The sequence below is a fragment of the Amphiura filiformis genome, chromosome 16 (assembly GCF_039555335.1).
Source record: "Amphiura filiformis chromosome 16, Afil_fr2py, whole genome shotgun sequence".
Taxonomy (NCBI): Eukaryota; Metazoa; Echinodermata; class Ophiuroidea; order Amphilepidida; family Amphiuridae; genus Amphiura; species Amphiura filiformis.
In genome coordinates, this window is record NC_092643.1 from 44618925 (window position 1) to 44638081 (window position 19157).

General features: G+C 37.0%; 1 protein-coding gene across 1 annotated transcript in view; it reads left to right on the forward strand.

Annotated features, from left to right (window-relative positions):
• Window positions 1-19157, forward strand: part of LOC140136051 (Golgi apparatus protein 1-like) — a 72278-nt gene that overhangs the window by 17513 nt on the left and 35608 nt on the right. Inside the window, 5 exon segments of the mRNA XM_072157754.1 lie at window positions 922-1008; window positions 9620-9841; window positions 10380-10622; window positions 16587-16768; window positions 17673-17880. Of these exon segments, the coding sequence (XP_072013855.1) occupies window positions 922-1008; window positions 9620-9841; window positions 10380-10622; window positions 16587-16768; window positions 17673-17880 (942 nt within the window).

A 19157-nucleotide genomic window follows, 5' to 3' on the forward strand; every position in this document is an offset into this window, starting at 1 on the left:
GGTAAAATGCGTCAGTCTGAATAGACTTATTTTATAGGCAGAGTTTCCTTAAACACAATTTGCTAGAATTTTATATTCTTCTTCCTGGTGTAATAATTATAGTATGTGTTACAGAAAAAAACTTCTGGGTAAGTGGGTACCACATACTCACAGAAACTAGAGTAAACCACTCAATGTCAGGGCTACCCCCCTCCCCCCCACCCTCAAAATGGTTTGTGAGTCTCAAGGGTCTTGACATAGACTATTATATAATTTTGGTAATTTGAAAGCATAAAATTTAATTAAACTAGCAAACAAAAAATCAATCAATTTTTTTCATCTTACCCTGATATCTGACCTACATGTAAACCAATTAAATCTTGATTTTGATTATAATTCCAGCCCAAATTCTTAACCTAAATCTAAACAACAACAAGGAATTTTAAAATGTCTCCGGCACTTGGAAACAACAACAATTAACATTGTACAAAATATAAATCTTCCCAGCTGGGATCCGTTCCCTCGGTTATATTTGGGTAACCAAGCAAGACAATTAGAGCAGGGACTGTTTATGGTCCCTAATTAGAATGAGTTCCTTGTCCATATTTGATAGCTAATTAATTTAGAATGGTCGCAAATAAAGAATCATGCTGTAATTTAACCCGGGGAGGGGGATAGGGGTTCTCAACTGTGGTTTGGGTGGGGAAATGTGGCTGTGACTCCAAAAATTACAAATTTAATGCAAAACAGACCCGAATTTTTTTGGCAAAATTTCATGAAATTGAGGGCCATCAGTAAACCAAAATGGCTTAAAATGCACCCCAAATCTGCTGCACATCTCCATATCCTCATTTTCACTGAGAACCACCCCCTGAAATTGCAAACCATTGCAAATATACTTGATATTAATCCTTGTTTTCTGTTGTTTGTTTTTGCTGACAGTTTCTGTGGGAGTACAAGTTGAATCTGACCAGGGATGCACGGTTTGACTCGGCCGCCTTTGAAGTATGCAAGGAAGATTTGATCAAGGTGAGATAGATAGGTGTGAAGAGTCATTACAGGGCTATTTTATTTGAAATCCACACCCCCTTTGGAAGACATTGACATTAATCTCCCACACAGGGAGTGAGAATTTCAAACGGGGTTACCTGAATGGGTGACTCTATTTGAAAGTTACACTCCCTGTGTCTTCCACAGGGGGTGTATGGATTTCAACAGGAATAGCACATATCAATTGTCCTTGGGAGTTTTGTTTGAAGACAAGCTTGCTTTAAATGTCATGGTCATGGTTTCTGCTATCTGCTGTTGTGGACACAGGGGAGAGGGAATGAATCTAGGTGAACTCACTTAAAACAATGGAATAAGTATTTATACAGCATGCAGGTGGGTTCACCTGATTCTCATGTTCAATGTGAGGGACATACATTTTAGGTGGGTGATTTAAGGGAAAATGTTACCTTTTTGGCAAAGAAAGTTTCATGTACATGCATGTATACATAGGTGGCACAAGAGACAATGTTTTACAAAATTCATTTTTTCCAAAGAAACTTGCTCAAAATTCAGGCAGGAGAATTTAAATAGCAGGAATTTCTACTTTTTTGTTGCCCAAATTTCTCTTCTTTTTTTAAAATTTTTTTATTATTTAATCCATTTTGGAGCATATTTGCCACATTTTACACATTTTTGCCTGCTTTTTCAGAATTGGCCTGTTTTATTTGAATCATGGAATTGTATTCTCACGCCTGTGTGTTTTGTACATATTTTAAGCTTATAAATACTTACATGACTGGGTTTATTATTATAGCAGTTAATTTATTTGTTATCATCACTTTCAGCTGTGAAAGCACATTAACAAGCAAATTATAGCTAATGGGTTTCAGTTAACAGGTGAATCTAGCACAGTGCACCTCGTGTGTGACTCATGCATAAATATGGTTTATACATGTATATGGAATTTTAAACAAATTATAATTTCTGAAAGAAAAGAAATTTTCAATCTGCTGCCGGAGATTCCTTGTGGTACATCATATTCTCGTAAAAATCGATTAAGGGATCGGATATCAATGTTTGCACAGTATTTTTTTGTGGGTCATGAGTGCACGTCAGACATACCGAATTGCATTCTGAATACGAGCAATTTTGTTTTTTTGACATTTTGAACTTTTCGTATTGAAGATACACATTTTTTTCCCCAAAAGACTTAATTTTATTGTGGGGTTTGGGGAAAAAAATGTATATTTTTAATACGAAAAGTCAAAATTTTCAATTGATCGTTGGCTTTTCCTCTCAGCTGCATAAAAAATAAATAAATATCATTAGATTTATAAATTTTACTTTGAGGACTGTTAAATTCAAAAATATCAATTTTTAATAATTTGCCATAAAATTTGTATTGTATTACGAATTAAAAAAAAAAGAAATCAAAATTATTTGATACGGACATTCTTCATATTCAAGATGCAATTTGATATGTCTGATGTGCTCTCAGGCTCCACAAAAAATATGGTGTAAAGGTGGGTAACCGACCCCTTAAATTTGCTAACACGTAGATCAAACAGGCTCCTATTTTGGTGGTCATTGAAAATATATCGCTCCTGACCATGCAGTCCCCAAAAGTGAGAACTAATTGCAGAAATACACAGAGTCAGCATGAAATGTGCTACTCAACTTGAATGCATCTAAAAAGGAAAAGACAAAGATGGGCAACGCATGCATGCTCACTGGAATTATGTTTGCGGCAGAATTCAGGTCACCACTTGCTCCTCAGAGAAAAAATCTGGTCTCTCTCTGTCTCTCCCCTTGTATTTAATCTCTCTTGTTGCATTTTTTGATATGTCTAGTCACTCCTTACATATGTGTAGTCAAATACAATCTACTTTCAAATCCCATTTTGAGAGCCCTGAGGGGAGGACTCGTCCAAATTCAATTCCAGTAAATGCGAGGTTCTGCTGGAATTGTTATTTTCTGTTTTGCGAGTTGTGTGTGATACGCTGCAAGAATTTGGAATTGTTAAATTTGCAAAAATAGCAAAGGAATTTTGTTGGAGAGAATCTGTTGCTGTGTACATATATTAATAACAGTCAATATATTATCGTTAATAATCAATAAATCGACTATCCATTAATATCGATATCGCCGATATCACTTTCTGAAGAGTATCGGAAAATCAGAAAAGGACTGAAATTGAGCAATTGTCCTAAGTTATGTGATGATATTGTATACATTTTTTGTACAAGGTGATGATATCATACTAGTGGGGTCCCGGACTGGGGTCCCAAGAAGAAAGGCTTTCCATGCCAGCAACGAATGAAAAAACTGATATGAAAATTGATTTTGATTTTGATTTTAATCGATTTTTAGTGGCCAATATTGTGTTTTTTTAAATACTGACATTGATGGCCCTTAGCAATATGAATGTTTGTTTGACTGACTGTCTGTCTGTCTATCTATTTGTGTGCGTGTGTGGGGGTGGGGGTAGGTGTGTGCAAACACGGTTGTTTTTTATCAAACTTGGCATTTCAACTGTGGACATTACTGCAACTGGGGACTGTCCCCATATAGCCAAGATGTGCTATTGACTGCAAACAGTCTAAAAATGCAGAATGCATCACTTATTATTGATATAAAAATCGGTCCCCAGTTAAAATCCAACAAATTGTGTAATTGTGTGCTTTTGTAAACAACAGCAAAGATGGACACCCATGAAAAATCTGTAATTGCTGCGGCACAGCAGTAAAAGATAGTACAAGATCAACATCATTTAGTCAATATACCGTTTTACTTACATGGCAATAATACTGGCATCTACAACAAATAAATAAAAGTTCAACAATTATGCATCATTTCATTCCTGGCTGTGCAACATGAATGGCAAACCCCCAGGAGGGAGCTTGAGAAAACATCAATCAGTGTAAACTTGGCATTGCATAGATGTAGTCATCAAAATAGTGTATTTCTATTTTGCACAAGTGATAATAATTCCTGGCAAATTTAATTGTGGAGACTGCTAGCAGAATCAGTATGAAGTGTCTATTGAGACATGTTTAGAAAGGGGAAAAAGTGATACAACAGGTTGTAGTTTACACATCGCATAAAATCGGAAAATAAGTTGCGACAACATGGCTGGACCTCCAGAATGCTTCTGTGTCAGTCCCTCACATCCTCATCAAGTTTGGGCTTGAGTTGTATGATCCAGGGTTGTTTGATTTAAATCACATTGATTTTTAAAATCACGATTAAAATTGCGATTTAAATCACATGATATATTTTTTTTAAGAATCAATGATTTAAATCAACTTTTTAATTTTTTACCATTCTTGATAAATGTAAGTTAATTCTTCATTGAATTGACTGTTTTACTTCATTCCTATTGTTTTTACAACTTTAGGATACAATTAAAATACCTCTATGATGCCACTTTATCTATTGAAAAAATCATCTTCAAGTGCAGAATTCAACAGGTTTTTTCCCATGATTTTGCCAATTTTTTTTCTTTGAAATTTTCACATGTAAAAGCAGGTTTTGATTTGTTGTAAGTACCTGATAGGATTGTGCATAGTGTCTAGGATTGTTCATATGTCCAGCATTCCACTGGTCTCTTTTGACTTGATCATGGGGGAATAGCTGTTCTTGAAATAAAAAATTAAAAAATCGATTTAAATAAATTTAAAAAAATCTTGATTCTTTAAATTTAAAAAAAAAATCAGCAACCCTGGTTTTATCATGTGCCAGAACATATCAGCATAATTGTCTATTATTAGTTCTACGACAACCCAGTTCATCTGAGTTAAGACCAGGGACTGATATTTATTGGATCATGTTTCATTGGAAATTTTGCCCATTTTATATCATAATATCCTGTCCTTATTGATCATTGACTCTAGAGTCTACATGTATGTGCACACATTGTGCCGGTTTTGATAACAAATGACAACAAGAAATATGAAACAAAAGGGAAATGTGATTGCTTCCTGGCAAATATAATTGGGGTTGGGTATGCACAGTATCTATAGATCTATATCATATTCATGAAGCGTAAACTACATGTAACATATCTGTACCATGCACCAATAAATATATCATAAATTATACAGAGACTTCTCTCTAGTCCGAAGGGTCGCTAGCCCGAAGGTTCTCGAGTTCGAAGGGTCGCTAGTCCGAAAACCAAATTAAGTTTGCTAATCCGAAAGTTCTCTAGTCCGAATATAGAATAAGGGTTAGGGTTTAGGGTTAGGTTTAGCGAGTCTTATTCTATATTCGGACTAGAGAACCTTATTTATTATTTGGACTAGCGAACCCTCGGACTAGAGAACCCAATATTTGGACTAGCAAACATTTTTCAGAATTCGGACTAGCGAATGGTAAATTACGTGTTCAGACCAGCGAAGCTTCGGACTAAGGGCCTTCTGACTAAGGAGCCTTCGGACTAGTGAACCTTCGGACTAGAGAGTTGTCGCCAATTATATACAACTAGGCATACACATAATGTTACTTATTTCAGATGAAAAACAAAGTTGGAAATGTATATTTACACTACAGAGGAAGTGGTGAATTATTTTTTAATGCAAACTATGTTTTAGCTAGCAGAGATGATACGCATCACATAACTATTAACGACACACTTTATTTTCAGTTGTATCCACACAAAAATATAACCAAAGAAAAAGATTTTAAGGTATGTGTGTTTGAAAAAAATATCAATTTTTCCACTCATCATATTTTGGCATCTTACATTGTACACAAATTTGCATTTGCTGGTATCTGGTTCCATGGCTTAAAATTCATTTCATATAATAATTTGCATTTATTATCTCTAAAAGCAGATGTGATTGGTTGAGAGCTGGTCAATAACAAATTTGGGCTACATTTTGTATTCCAGTTGAATCCTGGAAGATTTGACCTTAACCCTAACCCAACTAGGTCTCACTAAAGCTCACTGTTAAAACCACTTTGCGTGCATGCATTCCATGGGACTTGATGACGCAATTTGACCAAATCATATATACCCAGGGAATCGTTGGCCGGGCCAACGTCACCTGTGTAGCTACATGCTGGGGATCCTCTCGTGGTGGCATGCGAGGGGTCCGAGGTTCGAATCCGGGGGTGCCAAGTGACTTTCTTCTTCATCTTCTCTCCTTTTCGTTCCTTCTTTCCCTTCCGATAGCCAAAAACCACGGGTAGGGTTAGGGTTAAACTTCCATACAGGGAGTGTGAATTTCAAATGGTGATTCCATTTGAAATCTACACTCCCTGTGTGGGAGATTAAGGTCATGTCTTCCGTAGGGGGACTATGGATTTCAGCTGGAATAGCCTATTTTGTTAATTTCCGGCTGCTTACCGTGACAAGCGTGGGATAGAAAAAAAAGTAAAAAGATTGCATTTTTAATAATGTTACATCTTACATACGTATGATAGTTAGTATTTTCATAACATATAATCACTTCAAGTTCAGGAATATGTGAACAGGGTTCATTAATTTGAGGACTCGCAGTTTATGCCCTTGAAGCTGCATTAGATCATCATGTGCTCAATTCTATGAACCCCTATTCATCTTCAGTTTATTTGTCAGTTCAAAATATACACATGCATCTCCTGCTATGTAGATTATTATTCTCACAAGGTGATGGAATGGATATACAGATTATCTGTTTAGTTTCACTCCCATTATGAACCAAAATAGTATCATCTCCAACTGCACAGTTCATTTTAAACATCCATTCAACAATCATGTGACTCAAAACTTTCACCTGAAGTTGAGGAGTATGATGTGCGTCTGCACCCAACATATTGCAAAAGGACATTTAATACATGACATATTGGGGTTGCAAGAATAAGCCGATTTTAGTAATTTAGAACAGATAGAGTGCATTGTGGGTGAAATATCTGACGCAACGAAGGATTCAATAACATAATTTTCCCATAGACAGCTATGGGAATGAACTTTGAACAGAACTTTTTGTGATTTTATTTTTCATTTACAACACTGGCACTTCTAAGGAACAGTTTACTACCAAAGTAGGTTCAAATGATCTTTGTTATGAAAGTTTTGTGGGGACACTCGGACCTATCTCGGACCTATCAGTTGAGTTGGTAAAAAAATATTAAAAATTTTTGGCATCAAGTGCAAATTAAAGTTAATCATCATTGAAATACTGTGTAAATCCGGCCATGATACCCCACCAGATTTTTACCCACACTCTGTTCTGAATGTCTGAACTCGCTAATTTTGCTTACATTTTGTCCATATAGACAGCCCTCGAATTAACCCACGGCACCGACGGCATATTGCCGTGGGTGCCCACCCCCATTGCCGCAATGCCCTCAAAATATGTCCTTTACCGACGGCAGTCACTTGCCGTGCCCCTAAGTGAAGTTGCCGTGGGTGCCCTAGCCGGCCAGCCCTGCCCCTTTAATCATTAACAAGTACTGGTTAAATCCCAGCAAAATTGTGGAAAATTAAATCGAAAATCTTGAACACGATCGCTATTTTGAGCATCGTAACCCAGCTATCAATCACAGTCATGACAGTATACACAATAGTTTGTTGTGAATTAATATTCATTACCCCTACGTAAGCTTACATATTCAGCCAATCACATCGGCTTATACATTATCTGGTTACTAGAAATCTGATTTAATTTCCTCGATTGGTCAGAGAAATACCTTCAACGTACTATCGACCAATCAGAAACGCTGTTAGTAACTATAGCTTCCTCGACCTCGTGTTGTGAACAAAATCTGAGCGCTGGGCAAATCAATTATTCTCTCGATTATCAAACATTGACTTCCCATTGCAAACCGATGGCGATACCCTTCCGGTATCGTCTTATCTTGTACATGTGAGCCCATCTCTAGATATGTTTTGCACGAAATAGTTTTTATCCCGGCGAATTTGATCAATATTATTAGGCCTACCAAAGTTACAGCTGTTTCATCGCTACATTTCGAGTCAGTTTTGCAGCTCAGAACTAGGGATCGCAAAATTTAAGTAAATTAAACTGTATTATAAAGCAGGTTTTTTAAGCAATCAGGTTAGTTTTAGTGCAAAGTTGTGAGTCCAATTTTACTTTGGTGTCGAATTCAGTGACGGTAATGCATCTATTCACTTTTGAAAAATTGCCTTGGTGCCCTTCTCAAATTTTCAACAGTTGCCTTGATGCCCTTTTGAAATATTACAAATTGCCGTGCTGCCTTGCCTTTTCAGTGAAAATCCACGGCAATTATCAACTTGCCCTAAAAAAGTTGCCGTGCCCCTTCAGATCCTTAATTCGAGGGCTGCATATAGATGAGCATGTTTAAATGCTAGTGTCTACAAAATAGGTGCCCGCTTTGAAATAAATCTCTATTAGGCTGAACAGATTCCAAATTCTCAGTGAAATTCTAACCTTGCAGTTGAACCAGTGATGTTTACGCTGTGATGACCCAGTATTAAGGCAACCCAAGGATCATATAGATCTTGTGTGTTATCATAACATGCTTCCTGGGATGTTATAGTAGTAACCCAACCACCAGTGATTTAAAACTGATAACAGTTGATAATGGTTAGGTTTCGGTGTGTTCAGGTAGCTCCAATATTGTCAGGTATTACACACATTTTTCTGGACAAGGCGCATGTTGTCCTTCCTTAATTTTTAATAGTTTTATTTTTGTCAAATTCAGGCGTTTCTGAAACGGAACAAAATAAGTAAAATGACAATCAGTGAGATGGTAAATCAGAACACCCTGAAATTCATCAAAATTCTGATTTGAACATTTTTAGAACAAGTATATGTGTCATAGAAGATAATTTGCCCTTCCCAGAATCCTTTGCAACATGATCATCTCATTTCATCAAATGACACTCATATTCTTTGTACACTCCACTTGTCTTCATGTTGAGAATAGACTGGCTAAATCATGGGTTGACCTTGACAGTCATGAAATAACATAATTTACAAGATCTGGATGTGCTCTGTTTATTGAGGTACATTTTGTCTCTATAGACCCATGTTGCTCTAGGTGGCAAATCAGTACAGACAATTGAAGTGGGAGTAATGCATTATGGGAAGTGTAAGATATCGTCTCTGCATGGTAAATGTGAAAGCAATCTTTTTTTTTTCTGGTTCATGTCAGACTATTAAATTAGTTCTGTATACTGGTACACAAAATCATGTAAGAAGTCAACACTGCCATGAATTGAGGGTCTGTAAGTGTCAAACAAACCTATGCAAAAATGTGTCCCTGTCAAGTGAGTGATCTTCAAATCTGTTGAGCAGATAGAGATGCCGGTCTTCAGCAAATTTCCTGGTTTCAGCACATTTTCCAAGATGGTTTTGCACGAAGTACAGGCTTTTTTGGTACATTTTCAGGAAATGTGTAGCCATTTCAGGATAAGTTGACATGGGCATCTCTGTTTTAGAGTGTCACATGCTACAATGTAAGTGCAATAGAAAGAGAGCGAGAGAGAGAGAGAGAGAGAGAGCTTCTGATAGGTCAATCAAATCTGATTGTTATAATAGGCCTAAATTGTGGTCAAGAAGGCAAAATCATAATCCATCCATACCATGCTTTTTTGTGTGTTTACAAATGTCACAGTGTCTACCACTACTAGTAACATTTATTTTGTAACTAATTCAGTTTTCGTTATTTTTCACTCCATCAGTTCTCGGATTGCAAAGCATTAGATAAGGGTCAAGGCGTCGTGCTCCCGTGTCTGTACGAAGTCATGGAAAACGTGACCAACACGCAGTGTCGCCAGTACCTCAACCGCATGAAGGCGATTACATTCAGTGATTACAGGCTGATACAAGGCTTCTATGAAGAGTGTAAGGATGATATACAAAGCAAGAAATGCGGCAGTGTACAGGATACAGACGATGACATGGTAAGGCTGCCTTCTGTTATGTTTGCTGAACCATGAAATGGTATCAACCTATATAATCTACCGTAAACGTTCGCCAAATGTCGCACCTGGGCTCCTTTGCCTTGGGGTAAATTTCATGTGCAAATAGAGAGCTCCCTCCTCTGAAATCCTAACAAGAATTAAAGTTCCGTACCCTAATTTGCTGGTTGGGATTTTATGGGAGGGCACTTTTAGGGTGTGCCTAAAATTCCACATTATGTCAAGGGAGCCCATAGCGCCATTAGGCGAACGTTTATGGTATCTTACTTACAGCTGACTTGCTTTTTGGTCTGAAATGGACATGTCTCAAAATGCCACAAAGGTATGACCCCCCTTTGTAAAACTGAGTCCTGGATGTGCTCTCTTTTAAAGCTTCCATGAAAAGTGAGAACAATATTCCCTTTTAAAAGGGAAATCCAGACTGAACCAAACCGTGGTGCGTTTTTTGACTTCCCAAATTCGCGTTTTTTTCTAGTGCTTAGAATATTGTTTAACTAGCACGTTCTTTTTTTACACACAGCCTCACAATCAAGGAGAAACTATCCATTGTCTAGAAAAGAAAGTGAAAGATCTTGGCGACTCTTGTAAGAAACAGATTTTGCGTGTTGCTGAGCTATCGGCCAACGATTATCACCTGGACAGAGCCCTCTATTTTGCCTGTAAAGACGACCGTGAGAGGTTTTGCGAGAAACAACAGGCTGGTTCTGGCAGGGTCTACAAATGTCTGCTGAAGCACAAATTTCAAGAGGATATGAGCGACGATGTAAGTATTGTTTTGCTTTTGTATGCGGGGACATGTGTACTGTAAACACTGGCAATGAGTTCTCACTATGCAACTGCGGGCACACACACACATTTGAGTTGTATTTACCTTACCATGGACCCTGTATTAGCTGTCCAAGTGCAGACTGATACTACATTGCTAACTTGGGAACTGTGGACGTCCACATTTCATTGCCTCCGCTGCTACGCAGAATTTCTGGTGTGTGTCTTGTTTGCTGGTGTTTACAAACATACATACAATCCCTCTCCACACACACCCCCACCATCCCATAACCCATCATACACAAACAAACTTACAAATATGCATGTGTGCAACACAAACCAGCATTTCAATTCTCAACTTACAATAATTGGGCTTAAGTGAACTCAAGCCCAGTTTGTGTTTGGCTTGTCGATGGCCATAGAGATTGAAACTGAGTTAGTACTTTCTTATCAGAATAGTCGTCTAGATTAAAGTGCTAATTTTTAGTAATTCTGTCAAAAGCTTTGTGATGGTGAAGAAAACGTTACATTATTAATATCTTGTCATTGAATCTTCCTATTTGACTGGCATTTAGCCCACTCCGTGTGGGTGGCAACTGCAGACGACAAATTTCAATTTTCTTTTTAATTAAAAAATTTCAGAATTGTAAATTTTCATGAGTACAAACAAGCCTAGTATTGGTTCAGTGGTTCGTAAGATAGCTCTTGATATTTTGAGAAAATATCTCCAAACGTGGACTTTTTATGGCTAGCATGCAGAGTCAATGACTTGTTTTTGACTGAAGACCTGATCATAATCCCATCCTTTACTCTTTGGAAAAACAAGTAGGATGGAGATTACCGAACCATTTCAAATAATGATACCATCACAAATTTACCTGTGTACGCCTCAGGCAAAGTTATACACTATGAGCCAATATACTCTCATCCCCAGTGACCGAGATCAATGCCCCCCCCCCCCATTAATGCTCTGCATGCTAGCCATAGGCTTCAGGATAAAAAGTCAAGTTTTTAGATATTTTCTCACAATATCAAGAGCTATCTCAAGAACCACTGAACCAATACTAGGCTTGTTTGTACTCATTTTCATTCATTTTTCATGCTGATTCCAAATATGTTCATGAAAATTCTCAAATTCTCAAATTTTTGAATTTTGAATTTTTTTTTTTTTGAAACTTGTCGTCTGCAGTGGAAAGGGTTAAACAAGCGTAGCTCACATTTTGAGCTCAAGTTGTGGAGCATGAGATTTTGTACCCAATACATCCAAAGGTCATTCTTTGAGTGTAGAAGCATATTGGGGTTAAGGAACTGTGACTGGAGAGATGAGCTTGTTTGATATCCTAGCGATGCCCTATTTTGCCACGCAAAGGTCGTGATGCGATGATGAGCCATTAGATTCTAGAAACAATAATAGCTGGATATTTACTGATACTCTGTTCATGGAGGTATATAAATAAATGGAGAATGATCCAGCCAAGCCTCTTTTGTACTACGTTGGTTATGACCAATTATTGTTGAATAGGCAATTTCAGGTTTATATTGATTATGCTAAGCTGATTACATTGTGAAGTCTGCTTCACTGGCCATTGATTTCAATGGGGTAAACTGAAGTTTATACTTATTGGAAAGTGCTCATGTTTCATAAAATTTTGATATCAAAATCTCATTTTTGACAGAAAATTGAGTGCTTAAATTGCATCAAGAAATCAGTCTTTTTGAAAAAAGAAACACCTTATCTGTTGTCATCTTGTGACTCCCTACATTATGGTCATGAAAAATTGAATTATGACTTTTTTTTCCAACAAGTTATGACCCCCCCCCCCCGTATATTTGGAACCGCAAATGATAGCCTCCTAATAATATTAATAATCATTTAGGCCTAAATACTGATAATTATTTATTATACAATGAGAAGTTTAATGATGATGATTTAGGCGGCCTATACGATTTCATGACAATACAGAATTAAAAGTTTAAAAACAATAACATGACATATCCGTCATGGCACTCAATCAATTTGACCCAAGCTTCAACCAAAATCACGGTTATCATACACTAAACTATGAGAAACTGTTTAAACAAAGTATGTAGGGCCTATACATTCCATATATTTAGATTTCTCTCTAGAAAAGATTTTCTGATCATCACTTTTGCTAGAATTCCGAGGTAATTCCGATAGATAGTGCTCCCTCGAGACACAAATGGCCGAAATCGGCCCAACATGATTCTTTCACAATCGGAAGGTAAAAACGTTTTGCTTTCATTTGCACTATATTTGAACTCCCTCAAACCCCCTTAAAAGCTTAATATATGAACATGAAAACTAAGTATATTTGCCAAGTTACGGCACAACTAGTGTAGAAAACAGTTTCATAACTTGAGAACAGAACATCCAAATTTCTTGGGTTTTCACACGATCATACATTGAAACTATAAGCTATCAAAACTGGTGACTTTGAACTAGCTGATTGACTAGCTGACGTCATTATACAGTCTCTTTTACAAGGCTTCCGCATGCGGGTCAATGTAGGGTCAATTCCTGTGAGGAAATTTTGGGAGTGACAATCAATGAACCATGGTAGAGGCTCATAACCATCGTGGAGATCAATAGCTTGGCTGAAGTGGCTGGTCAATTCAAGTTTGGTGACTCATTGAATAGAGGTAACGGGATAATCTCCACTTAGGAGATTAGAATTCTGGCGATCATTCTCCATTTATTTATATACCTCCATGCTCTGTTGTCGTATTTACCAGAGCTGGAAGTATAGATTCAGTAATCTAATAATGCTAACATCTGTATTGCTGCTATTACTGTGTGGCTGGTAATTTTCGCGTGCAGTTATTTTTGCAATTTGTAGTGAGGGAGATATTTTTTGCGGATGTTATTTTCGCAATTGCCAAGTCCTGCTTTATACTCCCAATACATAATTATTTATTTATGAGGTGTTAATTTCGCGGTTGGAATTCTATTTACGAAATTTGCGAAAATAAAGCCGTTACAAATATAACCTTTTGTACAATACAAGACTGATAATAATGTGGGACCCATTGCAAGTAAACTAGACTTATCTCAGAAAGCCTAAATACTGATAATTATTTATTATACAATGAGAAGTTTAATGATGATGATTTAGGCGGCCTATACGATTTCATGACAATACAGAATTAAAAGTTTAAAAACAATAACATGACATATCCGTCATGGCACTCAATCAATTTGACCCAAGCTTCAACCAAAATCACGGTTATCATACACTAAACTATGAGAAACTGTTTAAACAAAGTATGTAGGGCCTATACATTCCATATATTTAGATTTCTCTCTAGAAAAGATTTTCTGATCATCACTTTTGCTTGAATTCGAAGTACTTCCGGTAAATTTTGCTATTTCAGTAACTCAAATGGCCCAAATTGGCCCAACATAATTTTTTTTTTTTTTTTTGGTAAAAACGTTTTGCTTTCATTTGCACTATATTTGTACTCTCTCAGACCCCCTTCACAGCTTAATATATGAACATGAAAACTAGTATATTTGCCAAGTTACGGCACAACTAGTGTAGAAAACAGTTTCATAACTTGAGAACAGAACATCCAAATTTCTTGGGTTTTCACACGATCATACATTGAAACTATAAGCTATCAAAACTGGTGACTTTGAACTAGCTGATTGACTAGCTGACGTCATTATACAGTCTCTTTTACAAGGCTTCCGATGCAGGTCAATGTAGGGTCAATTCCTGTGAGGAAATTTTGGGAGTGACAATCAATGAACCATGGTAGAGGCTCATAACCATCGTGGAGATCAATAGCTTGGCTGAAGTGGCTGGTCAATTCAAGTTTGGTGACTCATTGAATAGAGGTAACGGGATAATCTCCACTTAGGAGATTAGAATTCTGGCGATCATTCTCCATTTATTTATATACCTCCATGCTCTGTTGTCGTATTTACCAGAGCTGGAAGTATAGATTCAGTAATCTAATAATGCTAACATCTGTATTGCTGCTATTACTGTGTGGCTGGTAATTTTAGCGTGCAGTTATTTTTGCAATTTGTAGTGAGGGAGATATTTTTTTGCGGATGTTATTTTACAATTGCCAAGTCCTGCTTTATACTCCCAATACATAATTATTTATTTATGAGGTGTTAATTTCGCGGTTGGAATTCTATTTACGAAATTTGCGAAAATAAAGCCGTTACAAATATAACCTTTTGTACAATACAAGACTGATAATAATGTGGGACCCATTGCAAGTAAACTAGACTTATCTCAGAATTTAGAAAATTGCGGGTTTTTGTATTGATCAGAGTAGTAAATTGATCTGAAGGAGTAAAATTATACTTTGACTGCTCAGTGCCAGAAGTGGGTAAGTGCAATAGCTGCCATTGGTTGCTGCTGTGTGTAGATGAGTACAATATACTGTGTGTAAATTGCCAAATGTTCTTAGGGCAGCTATGGCACTAACTCACTTCTGGCACTGAGCAGTCGACTTGCATCTATAAGCTGTGCCCCATTTTCATTGAAATGAAATTTCAGTGATTATTTCACCGATCCAGAAACTCTTTGTTTTATTTACTTCTTGTTTTTTTCTGAATGTAAGACAATCAAAATTTTGTGAAAATTGAATTCGGAGAATCTGGGTGCAATTGCCATAATTTAAGACATTTTATAGTGGGGTCATAAAAGTGCACTAGACATTAACAGAGGCATTTAATAAAAATGCAATTATTGTTGTGGATTAAATGTGGAAAAGGACGAGTAAAAAAACAATTAATTCTACCTTGAACTTGCATGGTTGAACAAATTTTCAAGCACCAGTGCTATTTGATACAAGTGATATTATCCATAGCTAATTAACATTACATCTTTTATTTATCAATGGTAGAAATTTTTGAAGCATTTTATTGGTGATTTAGGCAGTGAAGGGTACCGAGTATTGCATTTACAGTATGAATACTACTCCCCATTCCAGAAAAATACAGGACTATTTTTTTGAGATAAAAAAATATCAACTTCTGCCAAATGAAACATAGCTCATTCCTACATTTAGTGGCAATAAATGTTAAATTTTTCTATTTTGCCAAATTTATGAAGTTAGGGCCAAAAACATGCATTTTTATTGTGTTTTTTCTGCATTCTAATTTTTAATATTCAAGAAAACCAGTAATCGCATTTATATTTCCAAAGATAATATGGTTCTTTAAGTTAAGGCAAATTCTATGTTAAAACAAATGTTTCAGACATTAACCCCCTTCCGAGAAAAATCATGCACACAGGTGGAAATGATGCCCCTTATATGAAGGCTTGAGATCTCCTTTATAGAACCCACACCATTCCTTTTGTGTGTCAGCTGTATTTGTCTCAATATTTGAGTACCACCACCGCTAGGTAGTGCTCTGTATGCCCTGACTTCTTTTACGGTGAATAAACGTGTGCAAAGACCAGGGCAAGTAAAATATCAAGATAGGCAATTGTATTTCGATGTGGACTTGCCCAACTGGCAAGTGGATATTTTACCATTCTTCAAGGCCTCTACACTGTCTATCAGTCTTACCAAAAATAAATAAAAATATAAATAAAATTGGATTAATACAGCATATTTTTCAAAGTGCTATAATTTTGCTGCCACTGGTGAATCATCAGAATCAGATCGCATCAACTAGGTCGGTTGCAGCAGCCGACCCTAGTGAAAACCTATCCACACTTCTATTGTAACATCCACCAATTATCTCTGAAACTCCGCAAATTCCATTGGGTGAAAGAAGTTTTTGATAACCAAACAACTATTCACCGATTTTGAAAGCTGGAGGAAACTGGAGATCCCAGAGAAAAACCTGCTAGAGCAAGCATGGATCAGGATAAACCAAGTGTGTATACAGTCCTTGTGCACAGCTGGGGCTTGAACCCAGGACTCCAGTAGTGCAATTCAATTCAATTATTCAATTCTGTTGTTTGTTTTTCAGTGTAAAGAGAAGCTGACAACAAGACAGCAAGTCATCGCTGAAGACTACAAAGCCAACTATGCCCTGCAGAAGAAATGTAAAGAAGAAATCCGCAAGAACAATTGCAGACCGCAGGCTAATCATAAGAAAGAGGCCAGACTATCCTACCTGCTTGTATGTCTGGAAGCTGCAAAAGAAAAGAGGTAAGAAAAAACGAAGGGAAGGGAAGCATTTTATTGGAATATAATTGGGCTATTCCAGTTGAAATCCATACACCCCCGGTGGAAGACATGACCTTAATCTCCCACACAGGGGGTGTAGATTTCAAATGGAGTTTGCCCACTTAGGCAACCCCATTTGAAATTCACACTCCCTGTGTGGAAGATTAAGATCAGGTCTTCCATAGGGGGTGTATGGATTTCAACTGGAATAGCCCATTGTTTGGTTAGGGTTTCTCAACCGACCATTGCTTAGGACTCTGACCCAACAAAATTTGAGGCCTCTGGGAGCAAAACCAAAAAAAGTCCCCATATTTCAACATGCAAAAAAGATTATTAAAAATATTTTGTGACCGACCAACTTAAATTTGTGATTGGCATGCAACCCTTACCAAAGAACTATTTTTCCATGGCCTTATGCTGGTTTTCATGATTTCCTGCCGCACTGACGACGATTTTGCTTCACTGTGCAGTCGCACCAGAAATACTAGCGTTGACCAGCGGCAAGCCGATATATTGATCACTCCACCGCTCTGCCCAAAGCGGCAGGTCAACTCCGATGTATGAGAATAGGATACAATTTTTGGCCAATGAACACAGAGCGTTGTTGAGCGGCACCACATGCTTTCATAGTCATGTCACTGCAGAAAAGTGCAATGTATGAAACCAGCATTTTACGGAGTTCCCACAGACTCTTGGAAAGTTATGGCAGTTACTAAACTGTAATCAGCAGAAATCATGGGAAAAGTCATGGAATTTGGATTGGTTATGGAAATTCCAGAGAAGAGACAAGAGTCATGGAATTTCACAAGCACTAACAAAATTCAGAAAAGTTCTCTGAACAGTACCGTAACAAACTCATCTATTTCGTTTTGTATATAGGTCGAAGAATAAGCGGGGAATGTGATGCGGAACTCATAGACACTCGTAGGAGTCTGATGAGTGACTACCTCATCAATCCGGAAGTGGTGTTTGGTTGTCGGCAGGAGATAAACGACTTATGTGAGGGCGGCTTACAGAGGGAAGGACGTACTCTACACTGCCTCATGGAACACGCCAAGGAGAACAAGAAACTTGGAGCCAGTTGTATCAAGGCGGTAAGTTGTATGATTGTTGTATTGTATATATAGCACTATTTTAGGCCTATCTCTCTAACAAAGTTGAGGATGCTAGTTCTAAAAGGTGGTTGTCACATTTGACTACATTTCAAGATAAATGGCAAAGAAGGTTGTTTTGTTCATGCAGTATCAATAGAATGAGGTGTAACTTGTGTAATTGTCCAAATTGCATTCAGACATTTTCCCCCTTAGAGGTGTTCGGTGTTCGCTCCAGCCATTCCCTGGACTTTTTCAAAATTTGTTCCTTTTATGATAATATATAAATTTCACTATGAAACTATCACAGAAGATGTAGATAACCCTCATGTAGCAGAACCTCACATTAGCTCTATTTTTATAATTTTGTGACTTAACCTTCCCCCCCCCTTTTTTTAATTTTTTTATTTTTAGAAATCGTATTCACAGTTTATCTTGTTCAGGATATATGTAACTGGTAGTATCAATGTATTGAAGCGTTATAGCAGACAACAACTACATATATGCAGATAATGGGTGGGAATTTTTCATGCCCTGAACATATGTAGCAAAGTGATACAAGTGTTTGAACACCAGATAGCATCAATTGTCAATATAGGCAATTCCAGTTTGCTTGTTTAAGTGTTAAGCAGGTGAATGTGACACCATAGAAGAGAATCCTGTGCAACATGATACACCACGGTTGTAGGTGGCGCTATTTATCATAAATCATATTTCTTAATTTACAAGGGGTAGGTAATCAATACTGCCATTAAAACAGGTGAAATAGGTGAAATAAGCAACAAAGAAATTTTATAAACACATTTCATCCAAAAATAAAAGGAATTATTTGTATCAAAAGCCTGAAAGAGTAATTTCCAGTATCTAAATAGTGCCACCAATCTTGTCATAAATAGATACATTTTATATCCGAAAAAGCTTTAAAAAATGCTGTGAAAGTGAATAATGTTGTGAATAAGGGGAAATTAAAGTTGAAAATGACTCAAAAGCATCTGTATACATTTACTGCTTTAAGCTGTTCAAGCCTAAAATTAGGTTGTACATGATGTTTTGTTTGAAAAACTAATAAATGATCATATCAGACAACCGTGACACCAGCTCATTTCATCAAATTACACGGCCATGCATTACATTTTGTACAGGTTCCCTTACTTTTCATTTTGCGAATAGACTGTCTAAATGCATAATCTATTTAAGATCTAAAAATGCATTGGTTTTATACACAAGTCTATATCTTAAATAGATTTTGAAGTGAACACAAGTTACAAATCTGCCCCATT